Consider the following 25,230-nt stretch of genomic DNA (forward strand, 5'->3'; position numbering starts at 1 on the left):
AAAAGGAAAAAGAAAACTGTTGCTGTAACTGCTTATATAGTATTAGTTGGAGTTCAACTTGTTTAGTGTATCTAAATCCTCTAGTACATCTAACACTTCCCTCCCCCCAGACTGGCAATGCTGCTGTCCAAAGGTGCCCAATGTGATCCTTTATCCAGAATTGGTGCACTCTAAAACAGGAGGTGTGTTACTGACCAGATCACCAGGGAAAAAGAAAAAAAAATTAATGCAGCCACCACATCTGATGATTGGTAAGCTGCAATATATTACATTTGTGATTTTGGATTTACCACTTTAAACTACAACTTTAAGAATTTTACCAAACAGATTACTGGGGGCTTTTGATTTTATTGTGCTTAAGCTAAAAACATTGAGGGTTCAAAACTACTTTAAGGTTTTTACGGCTGTCTGTGTCTTCAGCAGGGAGATCCCCCCACCTTCCTGAGTGGTCACTGAGACAGAATAAATAGAATCCCTCCAATGTTAACACATAAAACAATAAAAGCACTTTTATAGCATAGAGAGAAAGAATTAAAACCCTTGTCAAGTTGTATTTGTTGTCCTTGTTAAAATCACATCCCGAATTGGGGACACAGACAGAAATAAAAACCCGACAAAAGTTCACACAATTTTTTCTGGATATGGGTTAAAAACAACGCCGTTGTCTAAGTATCCACCTTTCAAAAGAAACTGTACAAACCTCAGTATAGAACCGTACATAGCCAGATGTGAAGCCTACAACTATGCAAGTCCAATCCGGCCTCCCGGTAGAGCTCCTGTAAGATGCAGACATGCGTCAGTCACTGAAAGGGTGATACAAAACAGATTCAACACATAATATGAAAAGAGAAAACCCACTACTGACTGGAAGAGGCCATCCATGGGCAGGTACTAGCCACAATAAAGTAAGTGACACTCCTCTAAGTTACTGAGTTCAGGTGTTTCCAATGGAAGGCACTGGCAATGCTACATCATACAAAGACATTTAGGGCCAATTCACACTACATGCGGTGACAGCCGTTTAACGCATTGTAAAATGTCTGTTGCCGCAGGGACACACAGGAAACAAATGCTTAGTGCTGTAGCTTGCTGTGATAAAATGCAGACATGTTCATTATATCACAGTGCACCAGCCCGAATCAGACTGCAGTGAATGAAGTATACGTTTCGTGCACTTCAAATAAAGCTAGTACAAAACAAACAAAAAAAAGAGAGCAGTGTGCATCACACTGCCCACAGTGGCCCCATACAGTGGCAATCCAGAGCAGCCGGAGCAGTGAATCGTTCTGGCTGCTCTACGATTTCAAGGCAGTATAGTGTGAATTGGTTCTAAGACAGCTGCACTCTTCCAGCCTTTTCTGTTCCACTAGGCCGTGCCCGATGTACAAAACCAGCTCCATAAAGACATGGTCTGATGAGTTTGTTATGGAGGAACTTGAAGTGCCTACACAGAGCCCTGACCTCAACTCTACTGAACAACTTTGGGATGAACTGAAATGTCTGATTGTGAGCCAGGTCTTATCATCAAACATCTGTACCTGACCTAACAAATGCTCTTTTGGCTGAATGGGCACAACTCCCCACAGGCGCTCCCCAAAAGACTTCCCAGAGGAATGGGGGATGTTACAGCCACAAGGTGGCAGCAACTCCATATTAAAGAATATGTTACCCCAACATGTCATATTCCCGATATGTGCCTGCTGTACCATCTACTATTGTTAAAAAGTATCCTGCTATCTTTGTATTGCTTCCTCTGTGTGATTCCTGGTGTTCCCATCAGTCCTCCCGCCTTCCTATTGCAAACTGACCACGCTAGGCATGCAAGCACATCCATCCCAGCATGGTCAGTTCGTGGCTGTACTGGGAGAACAGCCTGCCTGTATTCCAAGGATCAGATTTGTGCTGACACCCCTTGAGAAGATCAGTATGCTGCTGTTTCTTCACTCTCACCTCTCTAATCCCCTTATGCAGCTGAGAATAGACATTATATGATCGATAAGATATTTATAATTTTGCACACTTGGCTGTTCAGAGGATTTGTTTTGCCTTCTTCTGAACCAAATACTAATGGCTTATAAGATGCTGAACTTTATAAACATGTCAGGGAATTAACTAAGCTCCTTGCACTAGTAAACTGGTATAGGAACCTGTCTGGAGTGGTGTGCAGCACATTAACTAAGCAGATAGATCTGTGTTAAGTCAATCTGCACCACCCACGATAGTTTCACAATGAAATAGAACCTGTAGTGGATGCTGCGGCTACTTATAGTTAATCTGGTTGACAGAAAAGACACAGTCCATCTAGTTCAAGCCTCAGAGAAAGAAAAAAAGACAAATAGAAAGCCTCCATACACACAATCCTATACCCACAGTTGATCCAGAGGAAGGCAAAAAAAACCCAATAAAACTTGATCCAATTAGCTCCAGTGGGGGAAAAATTGCTTCCTGACACCCTAAGAGGCAATCGGATATTCCCTTCATCAACTTTACTTAGGAGAGAGATTGAGGCAGTTTCTCTGTACAGAAAACTGCTGCAGATCTCTGCCAGCTACTCTCTGCACTTCTCCTCCCTCCCAGCACTCAGATGAGGAATCTGGAACATGCTACTCCAGCTACTGTTCTATGCTGTACACTGTGACAGTGCAAAACACAGAGCAGAATAGTACAACACAGCTTGCACCCCTTTTGTTGATTAGGAGTAGCATCTGCTTCATTTTCTAAGTTTAAAAGAGTGGTGCAAGCACTTCTGTTAATTCCCCCCATTATTGATTCTAAAGATTCCCATTTTTTTCCTTTAAAATAACAAACATGTTATACTTATCTGCTCTATGCAATGGTTTTGCACAGAGCTGCCTGATCCTCAGGTCCCCCACTTCTCAGGTCCCCCACTGGCACTCCTGGCTCCTCCCCCCTCTGTGTGCCCACCATAGGAAGCCGCATCCCATGGGGGCACTCGTGTGGGCTCGTTCCCGAGCCATGCTGTTTGCAAATATTCAAACACACAGCTCCACTCAGCCCTGCCTCCCGGTCTCAGGTTTCAACTGACCTCAAGCCTGTGAGAGCCAGAAAAGGTGCTGCACAGCGCTGGACCAAGATCGCACAGGGTTTTTTTTTTTAACCTTGTAACCACGTAAAGCAGGTAATTGAGAGGAACATTGTACACTGGTGTCTGATGAAAAACAAAACATCAAAAGAAAAGTTACCTTTTTTGGCTTGCAAGTGGGATGCATAGTGCACTGCTGATAAACTCACTGCAAGGCAATCAACACAGTATGCTGTTATGTGAAGGCTAAAAAGTAATACACAGTACAATTATCTGACATTTATAATCCAACAAGTCATTATGGACACAATAGTGGTTCAGTGGTCTACACTTCTGCCTCGCAGCACTGGGCTCCATGGTTTAAATCTTGGTTAGGACATTATCTGCATGAAGTTTCCATGTTGCTTGTGTGGGTTTCTTCCAGGTACTACTTTTTCTCCCACAGTCCAAAAGACATGCTGGTAGGATATTCGGGTCCAGACCAAATTGGCCCTAGTATGTATGTGCATGTATGTATGTATGTAAGCAAGATAGGGACCTTAGAGTGTAAGCAAACTGAGGACAGGTACTGATGCGAGTGTACAGTATGTAAAGCGCTGTGTAGATTGTCAATGCTATATAATTATGATAAATAAAATATTTAATAAAATAAAGCACAGGAACAGGGAGATTCTGTTTAATATTTTATGTCAGCATATGCTGCTTTGCATATATATGGGTACGGTGCATTCAAGTTTATGTGAAGTTTTTGCACAGGAGCTGGCAGCATCAGACTTGTGCACTGACACTGTAAACACTGTGGGAGGCCAATACAAAGAGGTAGGTAGGCATCTGGCATGTGTGTATGTATGTATGGGGATGGGGGGAGGGTGTAGCTTGGAATAGATTAGAAGGTTTTTAGGATATCCTAAGATAAACCTGTCCTTTAAGAGGATCGGCTAACAACAGGGGTAGGTGGCGGCATTTGTTTGTGTCACATTTAGGAACCATTTTGAGGCTACTTCAATGAGATGTGTACATTATGTTGCTTGAGAACAACGTACCTATCTTCAGCATTCAGAGAGCCGCTCCAGACCACTTCATACTGCATTTCTTCTTTTCCCTTCCCATCAGCTTTCCACTTAGCTGGAGATTCAAACAAAAGAAATGTCACAGTCTGATAGACAAACATTTGATAAAACTGTCACACCAGATGTTACGGGAGTTTTTTACTTCAACTCAAAACTTTTTGGGTCCCTGACACAACTGTCTACATCCCAGACCGATTTTCAGGGTTTTTTTTTTCAGGGTCTTCCTCTTCCACGGGTGTCTCAAGAACACATGGAACTCATGGAGGAGAAATTTACAGAGGCAGATGTGGCCAAAGCGATAAAATCTCTTAATCCCTCCAAGGCCCCAGGCCCAGATGGTTTTACAGGCCATTACTATAGGAAATATGTGGGGATCCGGACTCCTCACTTATGCTTGTTTTTCAATGACATCAGATGGGGTAACCCCCTGCCTAGCCATGAAAACAATGCCTTTATTCACGTAATTCCCAAACTGGGAAAAGACCCTGGTGACTGCGCGAATTACCGCCCAATATCACTCATCAATGTACACCTTAAAATACTGACTAAACTTTTGGCGAACAGGGTGAACACATTTCTCTCTACATACATTCACTCTGACCAGGTGGGAAGCCCAGTGGATGGGGCATGGATACCAGTGCGAAGATTGATCATTTTTATCTTTACGGCAGCTAGAATTTCCATTGCATAGTCTTGGAAGTCTCCTGTGATCCGGTTTCATCTTTTGAGGGCCAAATTGACATGGATTATGACAAACGAACGCCTGTCAGCGATCCTACATGACAAGATGGTCCTCTATGAAAAAGGACTTGGGACCCGTGGATCAGATATCTGTCAGACTCCCCGTGATTCAGACAGACTATCTATCCAAGATGAGATGAGGGCACACTTTCATCCCCCCCCCTTTTTTTTACCTTCTCTTTCCCCCCCCCCCCTTTCTTTTTTTTTCCCTTTCTCATGTTGAGTTTATTGGAGGCATGCTACAGTGTTGCGGGCCTTTCATTATATGTCAGGACTTCATTGTTGTACCTTTTCTTCTGCCTTTTACACTGGAATGTGCCTAGATGCCTCTGTTGTTGGAACTGTTCTATGTTCTTTTTCTTGCTCCCTTATGTTTAAGGGAAGCATTTGTACTTTATTGAACAATTAATAAAAAAACTATTGAAAGTGAAAACTGGCACACCAGATGTGTCACATTTAATAATATCACAATTCCTGGGATCCATAAACAAAAAAAAAAATAAGTTCAGAATAATTTGAGCTTCAAGGAGCTCACCTTGTGTTCAGGAGTGCCCCCTTTTTGTTTTAAGATAGTTCTAAACTATCCTCCTCCTGGAGGATCACTGTATTCTCAAATACACAAGACAGCCATAAATTGGTCATTTATTTTTTAAAAATTTCATGTGACATTTAATTTTTTTTCCATTTAGAATTGAGCATTATTAAAATCTTAGTATATATGTTAAAGTGGTTCTAAAGGATATTTGTTTAAATAAGCAAACATGCTATACTTACCTGCTCTGTGCAATGGTTTTGCAGAGTAGCCCCGATCCTGCTCTTCTGGGGTGCTCCATCGGAGCTCCTGGTTCCTCCTCCCAGCTCTCTCAGCTGAAGGCCACACAGCAAGCAGCTTGCTGTGTGGGCACTCATGCGGGCTAGCTACACTCAGCTCAGTGTGTCTATTGACACACAAAGTGCATCTCGGCCCTGCCCTCAATGGCTCCTGCTGCCTCCATATCCAGTGAGGGGAGAGAGCTGCTGCTCTTGTGCGCAGTGCAGTGCAGGCTCAAGTAAGTATAGGGGGGGGGAGGGCTGGGGAGGAGCTGCACAGAGAAGGTTTTTTACCTTAAGGCATAGAATGCATTAAAGTACAAAACGGTTTACCTTTACAAGCACTTTAAAGATACACAGGACACAAATGTGATACTGCAAGTGGTAAATTTATGTAATGTGACCAGGCAAATGCAGCTCAGTACAAGTTAAAGAGGAAATCATTTAATTGTATTGTTTTTAATGTTCTTTATTTGAAGTACACATTGGAATCTGAATCTGGTGCAGAATCTGGTGCAGTTGCACATAGCAACCAATCAGCTTCTTAATTCAGCTTGTTCAATCAAAGCGGTAATAAACTCCACTTTTAAAGTTGTACCTACAAGTAAGTCTATAATAAAGCATACCTGTAGGTAAAATGAATATCTCCTAAACTTGCCGTGTTTAGAAGATAGTCGCACTGGTTGCAGCTGGTGATGTCACCAGTGCATGCGTTCAGAAGGAACAGCATGTCTGTGCCACCCTCAGAGCTGTGTGCCGTAAACCGTGACTCCAGTGCACATGTGCGGCAGTGACGTCATCGCGGCTCAGCCATTCAAAAGACCAGAGCCAGCGAACCCAGAAGAAAAACCAGGGGAAGATGGTAGCCCCGTCAGTGGGGAGTGGAGGGCTTTTTTCTAAGGCAAGTATTCCATAATGCGATGCATACTAGCACAATATGCTATTGCCTTGCAGGGGATTTTGTTTTCTTTATGAAAAGCAACGGTTTACAGCTTTGACAATAAAACCTAGAAGCTGATTGGTTACTATCACCATATTCTGTGTGCTCCAGTTTTAGTAAATCCCCCCCAATGTGTTGTTATTTTAATTTGGCATAAAGACTTCTCTTCTAAGAGGCGTGTGGGTTTATTTAAAATATATATTCATTGACTTAAACCCAAAAACCCACAATTATAGTGAAAAGATCAAAACCCAAAGAGATTACCCAAAAAATAAAAAATATCAAATATATATAAAAGAACAAAAATAAATAAAGTCCCAATATGCAAAGTGTCCAAATAATGTGTCCAAACAAAGATCAATTTCTTGATAGGAAGATGAAAAAAAAATTAAATTTTAAATATCACTGCAAACTATATATAAAGTGCATAATTACCCTAAAACAAACAAATTCCAGTTTGTAATCAACCACATATGTACAGAGTGTCCTTAGATTGGTATCCACTTGTTCCTCAGGACCTCACAAACAGACCAGGAATCAGTATGTGAATTATAATCATATATAAAATTTATTGTAGCCACTTACATATAAAAACGATAAGATCAGCAAGACAGCATCCAACTCCTCATGCCCAGTATGCGATCCCCTTTCCGTGTGTAGAGGGTCTCCCGATCACCAGGTAATTCCCCCTTGCTACTCCTATCCAGCACTATCACTGGATAGGAGTAGTAATTATGCACTTTATATATAGTTTGCAGTGATATTTAAAATGTAATTTTTTTTTTTTTTTGCTCTCACATGAGTGCTGTGACACTGGAGTGTTTTTTTGCATGATACATGTGTGGCACTTTAGTTCTGGGATTTAAAAGGTAATATACTATGTTGAGATTTTGTTTTTTGAGGTATTTGAAGAGCACCTGTGATTGATTTGCATCTTCTTCAGTGGAGTAGGAAGCGTCTTCCTATCAAGAAATTGATCTTTGTTTGGACACATTATTTGGACACTTTGCATATTGGGACTTTATTTATTTTTGTTCTTTTATATATATTTGATATTTTTTATTTTTTGGGTAATCTCTTTGGGTTTTGATCTTTTCACTATAATTGTGGGTTTTTGGGTTTAAGTCAATGAATATATATTTTATTAGTACTTCAGGGGAAGGATATTGATATGACTTTAAGGGATTCTTGAGGATTTTATATATATATGTGTGCTGATTTATATTTATTTTGTGTGGGTTTATTTGTGCATCTCTTTTCCCCCTTCCAGAGGGGTGATAGTCAACAGTGTGTCAGTAATTCAATTTGGGGTCACAGGTGGAGTGATACAATATTTTATTTTATTTCTAACAGTTTGGTTGTGCTGACTCTAAAACATAAGGACCCTGACCCTAGGACAGGAAGCATGCTAGGAATACTGAACACCTCCCTTCCATCACATCGTGGCTCAACCACCTGCTTTAACCCCCCCCCCTCCACTTCCCGGCCGTATATTTGAGCATGCCCTTGACCTGTTCAGCTCTCATACTTGTACACACAACACCACCTATATCTCTATAGGCAGAGAGATAAATAGAAAGGCTATTGTGATGAACTCTTAGGGAGAAACAAAAACCAGGAAAATATATAGAGTCTTTACAAAGAGCTGGAAGTGTCATAATATCAGCTGAAGCCGAAAGCATAAATCTTGAAAAATTCAATATAAAATGAGATGTCTTACGTGCTAAGAACACTGCTTTCTGATCATGGGCGATCACCATGAGGTCATTGGTGGGTGATAAGGACAAGACGCAGTCCTGCAACCAATAGATGGAGGGGGCTTTGCTGGGGACCCCCTCTTCTGCCTGTGCATAATAAAATAAAAAGTTGCTGCCATCTCAACAAAGAATTGCTCAGCTGATGAACTGTTTATGAAGACCAAACATGTATTATTTTGTCTGTGAGTATCTTAAAGCAGAATTCCTATACATAAAATTTAAAGTAGTTGTAAACTTCAGATGTGAAATACGAACAAAACATATCCTTCTACAGTGTGTACTTGACTCAATCCAGAGCACTAAGTGTCATTTCTGTTAGCTGCCTTGTTCCTTTGCTATCAGCATAAATCACTTCTGAAGCATTTAAAGGGATGGGCACAGCCTGTGATTGACAGCCTCAACTCTGTTCATGTGTACTGTGTGGAGGGGGGGGGGTCCCTTCCCTCCAATCAGCTCTCAGAGCTCTCCTAACTGATGTAACTTCAGCTCCCCACCCGCTGCGTTTCAACGTTAAGAGATCCTGTGTAACTTCTGCACTTTGGACAGATGTAGGGGACCGACGGCTATACACAGGTACCACTTATGTAGGAGGATTTGTGTCATCTCTGTGTACCACCTAATGCCAGTCACTGCACTGGGTATACGTAGGAGTTTACAACCACTTTAAAAGGAACAATTACTGAGAGGAGCACATGGTCTGTAACTGCTGTCCTCCCTCTGAATATGCTAGTTCCCTGGCTGTGAAACATCTTGCTGCATTCTTGTTCTGGGTCGGCAAATTTTGAAAATATTAGTAAACAGAAGATCATCAGCAGAGTCAGAAAACTAGCATTTTCAGAAGAAGGTCAGCAATGGCATCGTCTGTATGTCATCATCACAAATTTCCTTTAAAGTGAACCTGCCCAAAATGTTGATGTTAGAAAAATAAATGCCCTAAAAGCGGTGCCATTATCCTTATTAACTTCTTGTGTGCAATTCTGCTTTATTACTAATAGGTTTTGACTCCCCTAATGCTGGGGATACGTCATCCACTGTAACACACATTGTGCATTGCGGTATGCCGGAACGCTGCATTCTGAATACGTGTTCAAGAGCCATTCAAAATAAATGGAACCACATTGCATTAAACTATGCATGGGAAGCTGCCATACACTGTGATAAAGCACATGCCTTGCCACACATTGCCATACCATGGTGGTGTGAGCAAGCATTCAAAGTGGATGCATGGGTTAAAAACATTTAGGTACATCTCTGTAATTTATATATATTACTATGTTTTGTATCTTTAAAGGAAATTTATGGTCACAGCATACATTTTCATTTTATAGCATCAGAATTCTAATAACAATACAAACAACAGTAATATGTGACAATCCAATATACTTTTTAATATTACTTGAAAAGTCTTCTTTTTTGTGAGTTCTGCCTGTCTGCTGGTCGTCTCTTTCCACAACTTACTGGGTTCCCACCATGCTTTGCAGCTTCTCCTCTGCTGTTTACGTTCCTTTTCTAAGGACTACATATCCCATGGTACCTTGCTGCCTGCAAGCAGTGATTCCTGTACTGACTCCGCCTCCTTAAACTCCTCCTCCCAGCACCTCTCTACTTCAGAAGGTTGGCTCAGTGAAATGTGTGACACAGCAGTGCCTATTCACACGGCAAAGTGATTAGGTGTCACAGAATTTAAAAGGAGAAGCATGGCAAAAGCTCTTTTGGCTATATTTCTCTTCTGGGTCACAGGAGTGCACTTAGACTCGAATTCCGCTGTTGGCTGGAGTCAAAGAGCTGGTAAAGACTCTGCAGGGATCCCAACAATAATACCGGGATCCACCCAGATGCCTGACTGGAAGCTGGCTCAGCCTCTCAGCATGTTGCTAAGAGCCTGAGCCAGGTGCTCCCACCCCCTCTGTGCTCAAAGCGGACCCAAGAACTGAGCAATCAGCTGTCTTTGATCACTCAGTTCTTGGTGTAGAGCTGGCAGCGGACAACTGCGGCTCGGATCGATGCTGCAGCCATCTAGGTGAGTATGCAAGTTTGTTTTTTTTAGGCTACTGCACTTCAATTATAAGGGAATTAATGTGTGGAGATCTTCACAAAATAAATTTACCAACTTCAAGATTGTTCAGATTAATAGGAGTAGGCTAGAAATAATTGAAATTCAATGTGGCGATGCAGAAATAATTTCAAACTTTGACTATAGATGCACTTTAAGAATGCAACATGTACACAAAAATACCTATTTATTGGTCATAAAAACTAGTGAGCTCCTAACTTTCTGTTTGAGCTGACAATCCTGCTTCTCCTGCACTGAAATGCCAAACAGTGTTGTCAACCCTATCCTCACTGAACTACAGTAATCCTCCCCTTTTCCCCATCAACGCAAGAAGTTTAAGGGTAGAGGGGAGATTTCATGCAGGGCTGACAACACTGTACAGGATTTCAGTGCAGCAAAGGCAGTGTTGTCAGTTCAAACAGGAAGTTAGGAACTCAAATTCCTGGCAGATCTAGGTTTTTTTTCTGTACTTGTATAGCTTTTAAAGAAGCAAAATTTGGGAGATGTGCTTGTGTTTTATTTTTGTTTTTTTAAATTGTTCATTTTGCAGAGTTATACATTTTAAATACACATACAAGAAAGTCATATATCACACCATCATACACCGATCCAAGAATGTACATAAACTAGGACTGTGCCCCCACCAGGCTGGTACAGTGCCTGCTGAGCCAAAATAACTGGTGTAAAATATAATTGCAGGTTTCATTAAACAGAAAACATGACAGTAGGAAATCCAGGTCAAATGTTCTCATCAGGCCCTGCGTGGGCAGCAGTTGTCTCTAGCTGCCAGCTGTGCATTGCCCATCACATGAGAAGTCATACAGGGAGAAGCCGGGCATGGTGCCAGCAAGGAATACAGGACATTTAACAATGGCCAGAACAGAGATGATGTCACGATTATACATTTGTTTCCCCTTCTTTAACTTGATATGAAACCGAATTATAAAATCTGGAGGAAAAGTGTCAGCCAATCAAAAGTTTTCATCTCTTGCACCAAAAAAAAAATAAATAAATCAATCCTTGATCAGCTAAGGGCAATACAGATCACTGCCATACACCATATGCACCTTAATTTGGCCACAGACGGGTCGATATTGCCCAAAAAGAAAGGTGTGGAGACATCCTTGATGATTTATATAAGTCAGCATACCACATTTGATGTTGATTTATACAGCATATTGCATAGATGATGCACACATATATACAAGGAATCACAATATGGTATGACAGGTCTTTTTTACACGGACATTCAATTCTATAGATTTTATATATAAGTATTTATGAAGCATCAGGTGTTGTCCCAGTAGATCTTGCTGCTTCATCATATTGATGTGTTTCCAGCTGTAAAGCAAGCTGCATTTCCCCACTGATGCAAATCCTGGCACACAATGTACAGGTAAATGACAAACCCAACCCGAAAGAGAATCCTTACCGGAGGTTTATTTTCACTTTCCTCCCACGATCCCCAGTCATCATTTTCCCAGCTGGACAAATTATCTGTAAAACATATGGGAAATATGATTACATTAAAGTTTTCAAACTGGTAAAAAATTAACACTTTACTAGAACATATGTAGCTGAACTATGTTATCCTGCAAAAGAGCTGCCCTGCATTCAGCATTGTTTGCAAATCCCTTTAAAGGCTGTACATGTTAGGATTAACACAATTATTCCTCCTTTGGACACCCTTAAGAACGTACCACTGTTCCCGCAGAGATTCCTCGTTGTGTCCTAGATGTACCGCGGAACAAGGTCATCTCATACCCATCTTCTGGAAATGTCCAACATTGACCCGGGATTGGCAAGGAGTGTTTGATATTATTAATTGAGCATTTCAATGTCATGGAACACCTGAGCCAAAAATGGTCCTCAAGAGACTCTGAGGACCCATATAACTTATACACACATAGAGGTTTCCCTCAAGAATAGGAGTCACTCTACACTTGCACCTCCTGCTTTATTATGAATAGACACTTCAGAGACTATACTTCTATACTCCACTTTTATTGTGCATATTCATGATGCACAATAGTATACAGTCACATGATCCAATGACGCAACGTGTTGGGAGGAGCGGCCAAAGTCCCTCTGCAAAAACCTGCAGTGTGCGGTTGGCCATTTTGTTGGATGGTTATACCAATACATGTCTATATACAGCTGTGCACCATGAATGTGCACAATAAAAAGTGGAGTATAGAAGTTTTTAAAATAAAACATATTGCATTTTATTTGGAGAGGACTATATTTGCTTCTTTATTTTGAGTGTTACCAACATCCATCAAAGAATTATGGTGGATGGAGATGGATTAAGAAGCATCAGTAAGCTGGGGAGGGGCATTACAACTGTGGCATAGGAGACCCCACTTAAAGGGGCAAACACATAGAACCTACTTGTGAAGTCTAAATATAAGCAGAGAGCATTACAAACGTTGGTGAAGGGATACATGCACGTGGTGAAAGAATATTTTGGAGGATTATAAACGCAGTGGAAGGAAAACAGTTGACACAGTTGGAAAGATATACCACATCACAAATACATATGTTTGCAAGAATGTATGGACATTTGGGACTTTTTTGTTAATACATATTGAATTTCTCAGTGTTCTATCACATGGAGTTGTTTGCTGTTGGATTATGAAATTAATTATGGTACAAGGTATTATTTATAATACTTGTATAGTGCATGGCACTCAATATACATACAGTGCCTAGGAAAAGTATACATACCCTTTGAAGTTTTCCACATTGTCATGTTACAACCAAAAACATAAATGTATTTTATTGGGATTTTATGTGATAGACAAACACAAAGTGGCACATAATTGTGAAGTGGAAGGAAAATGATAAATGGTTTTCAAAATTATTTACAAATAAATATCTGGAAAGTGTGGCGTGCATTTGTATTCAGCCCCCTTTACTCTGATACCCCTAACTAAAATCTAGTGGAATCAATTGCCTTCAGAAGTCACCTAATTAGTAAATAGAGTCCACCTGTGTGTAATTAAATCTCAGTATAAATACAGCTGTTCTGTGAAGCCCTCAGAAGTTTGTTAGAGAACATTAGTGAACAAACAGCATCATGAAGGCCAAGGAACACACCAGACAGGTCAGGGATAAAATTGTGGAGATTTTTAAAGCAGGGTAAGGTTATAAAAAATATCTCAAGCTTTGTACATCTCACAGGGCACTGTTCAATCCATCATCCAAAAATAGAAAGAGTAAAGTACAACTGCAAACCTACCAAGACATGGCCGTCCAGCTAAACTGACAGGCCAGGCTAGGAGAGCATTAATCCAGAGAAGCAGCCAAGAAGCCCATGGTAACTCTGGAGGAGCTGCAGAGATCCACAGCTCAGGAGGGAGAATCTGTCCACAGGAAACTATTAGTCGTGCACTCCACAAATCTGGCCTTTATGGAAGAGTGGCAAGAAGAAAGCCATTGTTGAAAGAAAGCCAAAAGAAGTACCATTTGCAGTTTGCGAGAAGTCATGTGGGGGACAGCAAACATGTGGAAGAAGGGACTCTGCTCAGATGAGACCAAAAATGGAACTTGTTGGCCTAAAAGCAAAACGCTATGTGTGGCAGAAAACTAACACTGCACATCACCATGAACACATCATCCCCACTGTGAAACATGGTGGTGGCAGCATCATGTGGGAATGCTTTTCTTCAGCAGGGACAGGGAAGCTGGACAGAGTTGATGGGAAAATGGATGGAGCCAAATACAGGGCAATCTTAGAAGAAAATCTGTTAGAGTGTGCAAAAGACTTGAGACTGGGGTGGAGGTTCACCTTCCAGCAGGACAATTACCATAAATATACAGCCAGAGCTAAAATGGAATGGTTTAGATCAAAGCATATTCATGTGTTAGAATGGCCCAAAGCCCAGACCTAAATTCAATAGAGAATCCGTGGCAAGACTTGAAAATTAATGTTCACAGACTCTCTCCATTTAATCTGACAGAGCTTGAGCTATTTTGCAAAAAAGAATGGGCAGAAATGTCCCTCTCTAGATGTGCAAAGCTGGTAGAGACATCCCCAAAAAGACTTGCAGCTGGAATTGCAGGGAAAGGTGGTTCTACAAAGTACTGACTCGGAAAGGGGGGGCTGAATACAAATGCACGCCACACTTTTCACATATTTATTTGTAAAACATTTTGAAAACCATTTATCATTTTCCTTCCACTTAACAATTATGTGCCACTTTGTGTTGGTCTATCACATAAAATCCCAATAAAATACATTTACATTTTTGGTTGTAACATGACAAAATGTGGAAAATTTCAAGGGGTATGAATACTTTTTCCAGGCACTGTGTATACATATATACACGTACACATACCTACATACACACACACACACACACACATATATATATACACACAGTCATGGCCAAAAATATTGGCACCCCTGCATTTCTGTCAAATAATGCACCACTTCGCCCAGAAAATTGTTGCAGTTACAAATGTTTAGCCATTCTCATGTTTATTTCTTTTGTTTGTATTGGTATGACACAAAAAAGTGGAGAAATTAAAGGCCAAATCTGAAGCATTCCACGCAATACCCCAAAAATGGATTGGACAAAATTATTGGCACCCTCAATTTAATACTTGGTAGCACTCCCAATGGAAAAAAATAACTGAAATCAATCGCTTCCTGTAATTATCAATTAACTTCTTACACCTCTCTACTGGAATTTTGGACCACTCTTCTTTCGTTAACTGCTCCAGGTCTTTCGGATTGGAAAGGTTCCTTTTCCCAACTGCTGTTTTGAGATCTAACACCAACATGTCAGAAAAAAAAAAATCAAAAACAGAACCACTGAGTTGGAAATAGGATCACCCCCCACCCTTGTGTCAGTATTTTGTTGAACCATCTTTTGCATAAATTACAGTCTGTTGGGATATGTCACTACTAACTTTGCACATCTACTTTGCAATATTTGCCCGCTCTTCTCTGCAGAATTGCTCAAGTTCCGTTAAATTTGATGGTGACCATTTGTGGACTGCATTCTTCATGTCATTCCACAGATTTTCAATGAGTTTGAAGTCTGGGCTCTGACTAGGCCAAGCAAGGACATTCACCTTTTCTCCTTCAACCACTGTGTGGTCATTCTTACTGTGTGCTTTGGGTCATTGTCATGTTGGAAAGTAAACCTTCCCATTGACAACTTTCTGGCAGAGGGCAGCAGATTTTCCTCAAGAATTTGACGGTAATTTGCCCCATCCATTTTTCCTTCTATCCTGAGAAATGCTCCAGTCCCTGTTGCAGAGAACCCCCCCACCTCCATGCTTTACTGTAGGAATGGCATTATTTGGATGATGAGATGTATTGGATTTCTGCGAGACATATTATTTAGCGTTGAGGCCAAATAATTCAATTTTAGTCTCATCTGACCATAAAACCCTTTTCCATGTGGCCTCAGGATCTTCAAGGTGCATTTTGGCAAAGCTCAGCAGTGACTGCATGTGGCCTTTCTTGATAGGCTTTTTTTTCTTGCAACCCTCCCATACAAGCAACATTTGTGGATAATTTGTGATATTGTCACATGCACACAATGACCACTCTTTATCATCAATTCCTGCAACTGTTTAAGAGTTGCTGTAGGCCACTTGGTAGCCTTCCTGATCAGTTTCCTTCTGGCTCTTTGATGTCCTGATTCAGGGAGGGTCTGTGTTGTACTAAATACCTTCCACTTTTTAATAATAGACTTCACTGTGATTGATAAATCCTTTGAAATTGTTTTGTATCCATTTCCTGACTTGTGTCTGTCCACAACTTTATCCTGAAGATCTTTGGACAGTGCTTTGCCAGGCATAGTTCATTGTTTGCTTCAGCTGGACTAGCAGGGACTATAATGCTCCAGGAAAGCTCTCGTCATGCTGCGCTAATCAAAATGACCGCAGGTGATCACAGTTAAAAGTCAAATGGCTTTGTGTGCCATTGAGAAGGTGATTAGCTACACCTGATTAAGTTTACAAGTCATTTTTAGGCTAGGTTCACACCTATGCAGTTTGCGTTTGAGCAGTTTCTGCATTGTGTTTGTAGTTTTTTCACTTGTGTTTTTGACGTGTGTTGCAATTTTTTCTTGTAGCTAGGCAGATTGAAAATGCAAAACGCATCAAAAACCAATACATGCTTCTCTGCAGCGTTTCCATTGAAGTCTATAGTACCAAAAACACAACTTTTGCATTCAAAAAAAGTCCCTGACCCTTTCCAAAAAACGCACCGGGTGAAAACATGCAGATATGAACGTGTCCCATAGGAAGTCATCTTAAATGGACTGTACTGCGTTTCTGCAAAACCCAAAATGCTGCAGAAAATGCTTAGGTGTGAACCTAGGGTTAGGAGGGGGTTGATCCTTTTTCCAACTCAGTGATTCTGTTTTTGAATTTAAAAAAATGTTTTTTTTTTACATTCTGGTGTTCTATCTTTCACGTGGATGTTATAAGTTGCAGAGTAAATAACACCAGATAACAAAATGGGATTATTTTAAAGGGAGGTGATTGTTTCCTATACCGTGTGTGTGTATGTTCATATGTATATATCAGCCTCTCCTGGTCTGTTCCCTCTTGATCATTTCTTTATTTATAATTACCAGCACAACACATAATACGCATGCATGCGTCCAGAATACCATCATCAAGCACTGGGTCACAGGTTTAAATACAGCATACGTTATAATTGTGCATACAGGGGTGGTCCAGGCTAATAAATGAGACAAGGTTTGCAGTAACAACATGATCCGGCTTGCAGAATTTTAATTAACTGCCCGCCTGTGAATTTTCTTCTGCAAACTGCAGACGGCTTATTGTTGCCTGGCCTTGTACCTTGTTGTGACTTCCAGCCAAACTGTTCTCATATCACAATGCTATTTAAATGATGTTAAATAAAGAAACCCAATACATGGTACATTTTGAGTCAGTCCACTCAAAACTCTTAATTCTAGGAAAACAGCAAGATACACCATTAACCCCTTTATGGCCTGAGAGAGATGGTGCCTTAACCACTTGCCCGCCTGAGGATTTACCCCCTTTCCTGACCAGGCCTCTTTTTGCTATTCAGCACTGCTCTATTTCAACTGGTAATTGTGCGGTCATGCAATGCTGTACCCAAATGAAATTTATGTCCTTTTTTCACACAAATAGAGCTTTCTTTCGGTGGTATTTGATCATCTGAGTGCTTTTTATTTTTCATGCTATAAACCAAAAATTTTGAAAAAAAAAACAATATTTTTTTACTTTCGGCTATAAAAAATATATAGTAAACTCAAAGTTAGTTATAAATTTAGGCCAAAATGTATTCTGCTAAATGTTTTTCATAGAAAAATCCCAATAAGTGTATATTGATTGGTTTGTGTGAAAGTTATAGCGTCTACAAACTATGGTATAGATACTACAAATTATGCCATATTTTGCTATACAGTGCTGCACTTGTTTAACTGACACGTGCGCGGTCATGCAATACTGTACATAAATTAAATTTATGTTCTTTTTTTCACACAAATAGAGCTTTCGTTTGGTGGTTTTTGAGCACCTGTGCGCTTTTTATTTTTCATGCTATAAACAAAGAAAGACCGGACATTTTAAAAAAAAAATATTTTCCCATTTCTGTCATAAAAAAATATCCAAAAAACTAAAATTTTGTCATAAATTTAGGCCAAAATGTATTCTGCTACATGTTTTTGGTAAAAAAAATCCCAATAAGTGTATATAGATTGTTTTGTGTGAACGTTATAGCGTCTACAAACTATGGTATACATAATGGAATTTACACAGCTTTTACTTTCTGACTGCCCATCACATTTCTTGAGGTGCTAAAATACCAGGACAGTACAAACACCCCCAAATGACCCCTTTTCGGAAAGAAGACACACTAAGCTATATATTGAGTGGCATTTTGACTGCATGGAAGATTTATTTTTTTTCCACAAGTCTTTAGAAAATGACAAAAACATTTATTTATTTATTTATTTTTTTACACAAAGTTGTCACTTAAATGATATATTGCTCACACAAGCCATGGGCATATGTGGAATTACACCCCAAAATACATTCTGCTACTTCTATCGAGTATGGGGATACCACATGTGTGAGACTTATTGGGAGGCTAGCCACATACAGGAGCCTGAAATGCAATGGCCACTTTGAAAGCCTGAAGGTGCGTAACTTCCTCATTACACTTCCTCACTACCGATCACAGTTTTGGAGGCCCTAAAATGCCAGGATAGCACCAAACCCCCCCAAATGACCCCTTTTTGGAAAATAGACACCACAAGAAATTTAAGAAGAGGCATGATGAGTATTTTGCAGATCTATTTTTTTCTCACAAGGTTTTAAAATGTGAAAAAAGAAAAAATATGTTTTTGTTTTCTTTCTTCATTTTCCAAAAAATTGTGGCAACAAATGAGATCTGCAAAATACTCACCATGCTTCTTATCAAATTCCTTGGGGTGTCTACTTTCTAAAAAGGGGTCATGGGGGGGGGGGGTTGATGCTATCCTGGCATTTCAGGGCCTCCGAAACTGTGATAGGTACTTACGAAGTGTAATGAGGAAATAAAGCCCTTTAAAATCCTGAAGGTGCTTATTGGATTTTGGGGTCTTGTACTTGGCTAGACTGCCAACTCTATCACATGTGGTATCCCCCTACTCGGGAGAAGTAGCAGAATGTATTTTGGGGAGTAATTCCACATATACCCATGGCATGTGTGAGCAGTAAATCATTTAAGTGACAATTTTGTACAAAAAAAAATAGCTAGAATTACTGCTCTTGATCTGACGTTCACGGCGATACCACGCATGCATGGTGCAACCACTGTTTCCATACTGGCACAGGGTCAACGCGAGTGCACGCAGGTGCGCGGGGGGGTTTGAAGGTGCGTTAATTTGATTTTTTAAATTATGTTTACACTGTCCCTTTCATTTTCTTTTTTTTTAATTACTTTTAATGCTATCACAGGAAATGCAAATATCCCCTATAACTTCAATGGGCATTGTCATATATTCTTTTTCGAGAAAATCTGGGGTCTATTAGACTCTAGATATCTCCTCTGCCCTTACATTATCTAATCTTACCAAGATCGGTGTGATCAGATGCTTTCCCAATTTACAAATGGCGCGGTTTATATCCTGCGAAACTGAAGTGATGAAATGCTCTTAGCTTTCGATTTCTTAGGCTATAGAGATGATTCGTACCATTCCGGTCTCCAATCAGCTCCAGGGTCAGCTGGCAGAAACACCGGCTAAATTCTCAGGTTCCCCGATGGTACGGGACTGCCCAAGAAGGCCGTGGAAGGCAGCGGGGGAGGGGGGGGGGGGCATCATCTCCCACTGCTTGTAAAAGCAATCCTGCAGCTAATTAGCCACTAGAATTGCTTTTACATGAAAGCCGATCGCCAGCTGAAAAAAAACGATACCAGGATGATGCCTGCTGCTGCAACCACTCAAATTCCAGTGATATACCAGTACGTCGCATGTCCTTGTTGGGTGTATATGCTATGTTCTTTTTTTTTTTTTTATGCAGCCTCTGCCACAAAAAGCGTGTGGATTTGAAGATTGGACTACCACACCTTCTGGATACAGGAGTGCCCCTCTAATACACACTCCTTTTTCCAATTAGCAGACCTATAATTAGGTTCTGCCTATGGTTATCTTAAAGGTTAGTTTCCACGGAGTCGCAGTAATGCACATTTGTGAATGGCATGTCAATGCACTGAAAAGCACAGTAATGCGCTGCGGAGCGCTGTGTCACCAAAAATGCTGAAGGTACAATTATCATTCTGATGTGGTACATTGCTAGAGCATTCAAATGATGGCGCTTCCCTAACGCACATTAGGACACAACGTTACATGATTGCTTTGAATGTACTGCACTGGACTGGACTGGTGTGAATGAGCCATTAAGAGACGTTCACGATTTTTAAAAAAAAAAAAATTCTACATCCCTAGGCAGATGATCTGCTCCCTTCCGCCTCTACACCCAGAACTGAGCAATTAAAGACTGCTTATCATTCAATTCTCAGTCTTCAGTGAGCAGAGAGCGGTGACTGTCAGTCACTGGTTTTCTGCTCTGCCTCTCCAGCACTCACTGGGGTGCCGGGCTGTGGAGGGGGCGGAAGCGGCTGGCTCAGGTTTTCAGCAGCTCACTAAGGGGTTGACCCAGCTGCCAATCCAAGCATCTGCAATGATCTAACATTAAAGTCGGGATCTCTCTAGAGTCTGGGGCGGGTGAGTGATGTCAGCCGATAGCAGGTTTTAGCCCACTGCCAGCTGAATATGGGTCACAGGAGTGCAGAACAAAGTGCATTCCTGTGATCCCCAGAAGTATGGCCAAAAGAGCTTTGCCCTACTTCTCCCTTAAAGCACAACTCAGTCACTAAGTGTTCATTCACACGGTTGGCTAGGTGGTGGTAAAAGCAGTCATAAGAGTGTGTTTTTACTGCCCCATAATCGCCTACCTAAATAACAACATACATAGAATGTTGCTTTTGGCACATGAGACTGCCAATGAATTAAACCAATTCAAGTGAATGGAAATATGCTATAACTGCCCTGCAAATGCAGTTGCGATCATGACGTGGTGGGTTGGCAGTCTGAGGATTGAAGCAGGCGATGAGAAGGTGATGTAGCACTCATTCCTCACTACCTGTCAAATGCCCTCTTACAAAGCGATACACCACGGACCCCTTTTTTAGTGGAACAACTGATATAAGTTATGCTAATATAATTTTCTTGGTCATCTTTATTATTTCTAAATAAGTAGATTTATTTAAAACAATACCTGGGGATCTTAACATGAAGGTCCTTGTTCAGGCACTTCCTAAAGTGACAACGCTCTGTCCCTATTTCCTAATTGTGTGCCTGCGTTGTCACCCTCTCCAATGGAGACTACAAGTTCCTGTTTTAAAGCACAATGTACAGGCATAGTTCACCATCAAGAACCTTGTCACGGGAAATGCCATCGCTGGAGTGCATGTTGGCTACAAGAGATCAGCAGCACTAACATGCAGCAAAAGATGAAAAAAGGTGAAAAGAATATTTTATTGAAAAAAAAGTGGTAAATGATTATGATGTACAAAGCTTTAGGAAACTAAACGCCATTCGGCTAAGGTTTTTCATCTACTTTGAGGCTCCTTCATTGTTTGAAAGTGTCATCATATTCCCCATACCTGTTCTACAATTCATCCACACTGCTCTACAAGAAAAATCTGTTTATCAAGACATGATTCATCCTGAAACATCCAATTATGTTTACCAAGTAAAACTTTGTGTATGATAATTAATATCTCTAGACAGAGAACAGTGTGTGGGTGGGAGATCTCTTCTAGCGGATTATATCCAGTATTTTTTCCTTTTCTATGATATTTTTTTGTACTAAGGCCCCAGTGAGAATGTATTGTACGAGGTTACCGTAGTAACTGCATTGCCAATACATGGATGTACTATCGGTCCCTGTAAAGAGAGATCAGTTGGTGGGCGGTGAGTAGTCGTCATCAAAAGAAACACACACAAAAAACTTCTCAAAAAACATCTACAATCCTTATAAGCTGGAAATGAGCATCCATCTCAATCGGCACATTATTTTTAGTCACTGTAATTTACAGCGCATATAAACTTGTCAATTAAAAAAAAAAAAAAATCTCAGGGAAAATAATACGACATGAAGAATAAAAAGATTACAATATAAAACTGAAAAGTTCTTCCACCAGAGTACAAAAATTAAAGTAGATGTAAAACTTAAGTGAATGGCATTAATCTTGGTAAGCCCTGGTTTACATATATTTGAATGGACCAGCAAACACAAATGCTCCTGCGCTTGGGGATGGACTCGATGCAGGCTACAACCACATAAGGAATGTCCTGGAACATGCACTCCTTGCTGCCCTGAAATGGACCGGGGAAATCCAAATATACTGAATGAGGAAAGAAAAAACAGAGGGCGCACAGGCCTAGTGCATTACCATAAAAATACTCAACACCGCGCTGAGTAACAGTCCGTAATAGGGAGTTTTGGATGTCTATACTCCCTATTGCGGACTGTTACTCAGCGCGGTGTTGACCCAGCTGTTCTTTATGATGTGCCTTGACTATATTGTCGTTTGTGAGTACAACACCTACTTTATTTTTTATTAAACATTTTTTATGATATTTGAATGGACTCCTGTGCCCCGTGACACACAGAGAAGTCCCTGCACTTCTTCTGAAAACGCAGCCCACGCGGGAACCTTGGTTCCCAGAATGCTTGCGTTTTCCAGTGCGGGTGGCGTGCCATTAGAACTAATGGCACCTGCCAGCGGGTCCGCATTTCTCTGTGCGGGTGGTCGGCTGCATCGATTTTTTGTGCGGATGTGCAGCGGCACCACCCGCACATATGTGAACCTAGCCTAAAGCACGGTGTATCATAGACTGCATTTTTTCTTTTTAAATAATGCCGGATTCACACTGTTGCATTGCAGTGACAAGCGCATTAACAAACATGTTACTGCAACATGGGTCCATGCATGTTATGCATGTCTGTACATTGGGGTGCCAAAAACTGAATGGGCCCCCCCAACACACGTTACCAACACAACCACGTAGCTTCTTTGTAGTCCTTTCCTGTCTACATGCACTTCAGAGATGGCTGGACCTATGTTGCAGCGTGCGGCAACACAAGATGCAAAAAATATATATATATATATCCCATTAGGGTGTGTTGGAAGCCCATTCATTTCAATGGACTGTCTTACTGCAATGCACATTAACAAATGACATAAAAGCAAAGAAGTAAACAAGTTCTTAATCTTTATCACGCATATGGCTGATCTGTAAGGAACTGAATGAAATCAATCTGCTTTGGTAAGCTGTCAGTGAAAAATCACTTTAAAAAGGTGTGAGCCCTTTGGGTCTGGTATGGATTTTAAGGGGGACCCCAAACCTAAAAATGATGCTTATCTGAGCATACCCATATGGAAGAAAAATATATTTTAAAAATATTCTACACACACACACACACACACACATGTTGAAATGCATTTTTATTACAAAATATATGACAAATATTTTTATACAAACATTTAAAATATATTGTATGTCTTTAAAAATACAAATCTACATTTTTGGAATGCATTTACAAATATAAAAAAGTCATTTTAACATATATTTTTACATATATGTTAAGAAAATCTGAAGATTGCATTTAAAAAAAATATATATTTTTAAAAATATTTTTCATATATTTTGTAATATATAAAAGCGCATTTCAACATGCAGTATATAAATCTATTTTATATGTCAATATATTTGGGAAGAATATTTTTAAAATATATTTCAAATATATTTTTCTTTCATGTGGGTACAGCCAGGGAAAGGGAGAGGACGTGCATGGTGGTGGGGGGTGCTACCCAGTGACATCACCAGATGACCCTGTCCCCTTGTTTACTTAAGCAGTGGTGATGAGTCTCTGGTTGTTAGGACTCCGGCGGGTGCAGGAACTTTTTCAAAATTGCAGTTGTTACATTGATGTGAACCAGCACCATAATAATAATGTGATTTCCATTGTCTTGCGATTCTGCTTGATTGAAGTCACATGTGAAAGCACACCAGCGTGACCCAACCCTTATAGGTGGATGTCAAAGAAAAAACCTGTAAGAGGTATGGGGGATCCAGGAGCCTGTGGAGGGCCAAGGTTCCGTGAGTTCGTCAACAGATCTGAAGCCGTGTTTGGGGGAACAAGCATAGCTTACTTAAAGCCTGGTATACATGTACCTAAAGTCAGCCAGTTCAGGAGGAACCGGCCAACTTTCAATAAACGTGAAAGCTGGTCTAATGACTGGTCTTGATGGAAAACCAGCATTCGATCAGCACTTGCAGGCAATGGCTGATCAGTGTATTCTGGATTGGGGGGAGGGTCGACTCTCCGTCTGAATTCAATAATGTTAATGTAGGGATCTATTAGTTCTGTTTTTTTGTTCACCATGCTGGTTGAATAGAAAAAAAACTGAACATGTATACCCAGCTACATTTTTTATATTGACAGTGCCACTTTAAGAGTGGTGATTATTACAAATGGTTCTCTTAATTGCTACTACAAATCTTTCCATGTAACTCTGTAACCAGCACAAAGTTTCGGAAACTGCCAAAAAATTCAAATGTCATGGGAACTGCGGTCATGTTCTGTGCAGTGTTTGTGTACTGAACTCCCCCAGATCTCTCATCTCCTGATCATGCTTAGCCTTCAGAACACCATAGTGACAGGTGATCTTAAAATCGGGTGCCGCAGGGAACCAGTGCGTGATTTTCTAAAACAAACATAGTGCTGAGCTCTTAATGAAAATAATGACTAATTTATGCATTTCCACACAGCAATCTACAGCTCAGATGGGAAGGAAAATCTGTGTACCCACAGCAAGCCATCTGCTGAATAATAAGGATGTATACTTTAAAGAAAAATGATTAACCGTATATCTCATTTCATGAAATTAGCACTGCCTGCACTCACCAGAATGTTCAAAGGACAAGCAAAGCGGATCGTCCCTGCAACTGAGCACCACAACGCAAAAATGCTATTTATTTCATTTTAAATAAACAAACTAAACTCATCCATCCATCCATGTCTCCATTCGAGATCACTTTGAAAAACAACTCTAGCATTTCTGGCCATGACCATCTTGAGTAACAGCAGATGATTCATATAGCATTTTCTTTTGGGATCTACCTGCCCTTAGCTCAGGCATACAAGCAGGAGAGGGCCTAGCTGAGAAAAACCCTTCTCCCCTCCTGAAGACTCCTGGGATGTATGACATCATTTCCCTAGGCAAGAATCCAGGAAGTAACTTA

General features: G+C 40.5%; 1 protein-coding gene across 3 annotated transcripts in view; it reads right to left on the reverse strand.

Moving 5' to 3' along the window:
• Positions 1 to 25,230, reverse strand: part of RAB3GAP2 (RAB3 GTPase activating non-catalytic protein subunit 2) — a 107,344-nt gene that overhangs the window by 64,388 nt on the left and 17,726 nt on the right. For all 3 annotated transcript variants that reach the window (XM_089685031.1, XM_089685030.1, XM_089685032.1), the window contains exons 2-6: positions 11,847 to 11,911; positions 8,325 to 8,448; positions 4,087 to 4,168; positions 3,204 to 3,251; positions 701 to 776 (exon numbers count right to left, since the gene is read on the reverse strand). In XM_089685031.1, the coding sequence (XP_089541157.1) occupies positions 701 to 776; positions 3,204 to 3,251; positions 4,087 to 4,168; positions 8,325 to 8,448; positions 11,847 to 11,911 (395 nt within the window). The remainder of the gene's footprint in view (positions 1 to 700; positions 777 to 3,203; positions 3,252 to 4,086; positions 4,169 to 8,324; positions 8,449 to 11,846; positions 11,912 to 25,230) is intronic.

This window comes from Staurois parvus, unplaced genomic scaffold (assembly GCF_062004578.1).
Source record: "Staurois parvus isolate SC_StPar_1 unplaced genomic scaffold, SC_StPar_1.0 ptg000362l, whole genome shotgun sequence".
Classification (NCBI taxonomy): Eukaryota; Metazoa; Chordata; class Amphibia; order Anura; family Ranidae; genus Staurois; species Staurois parvus.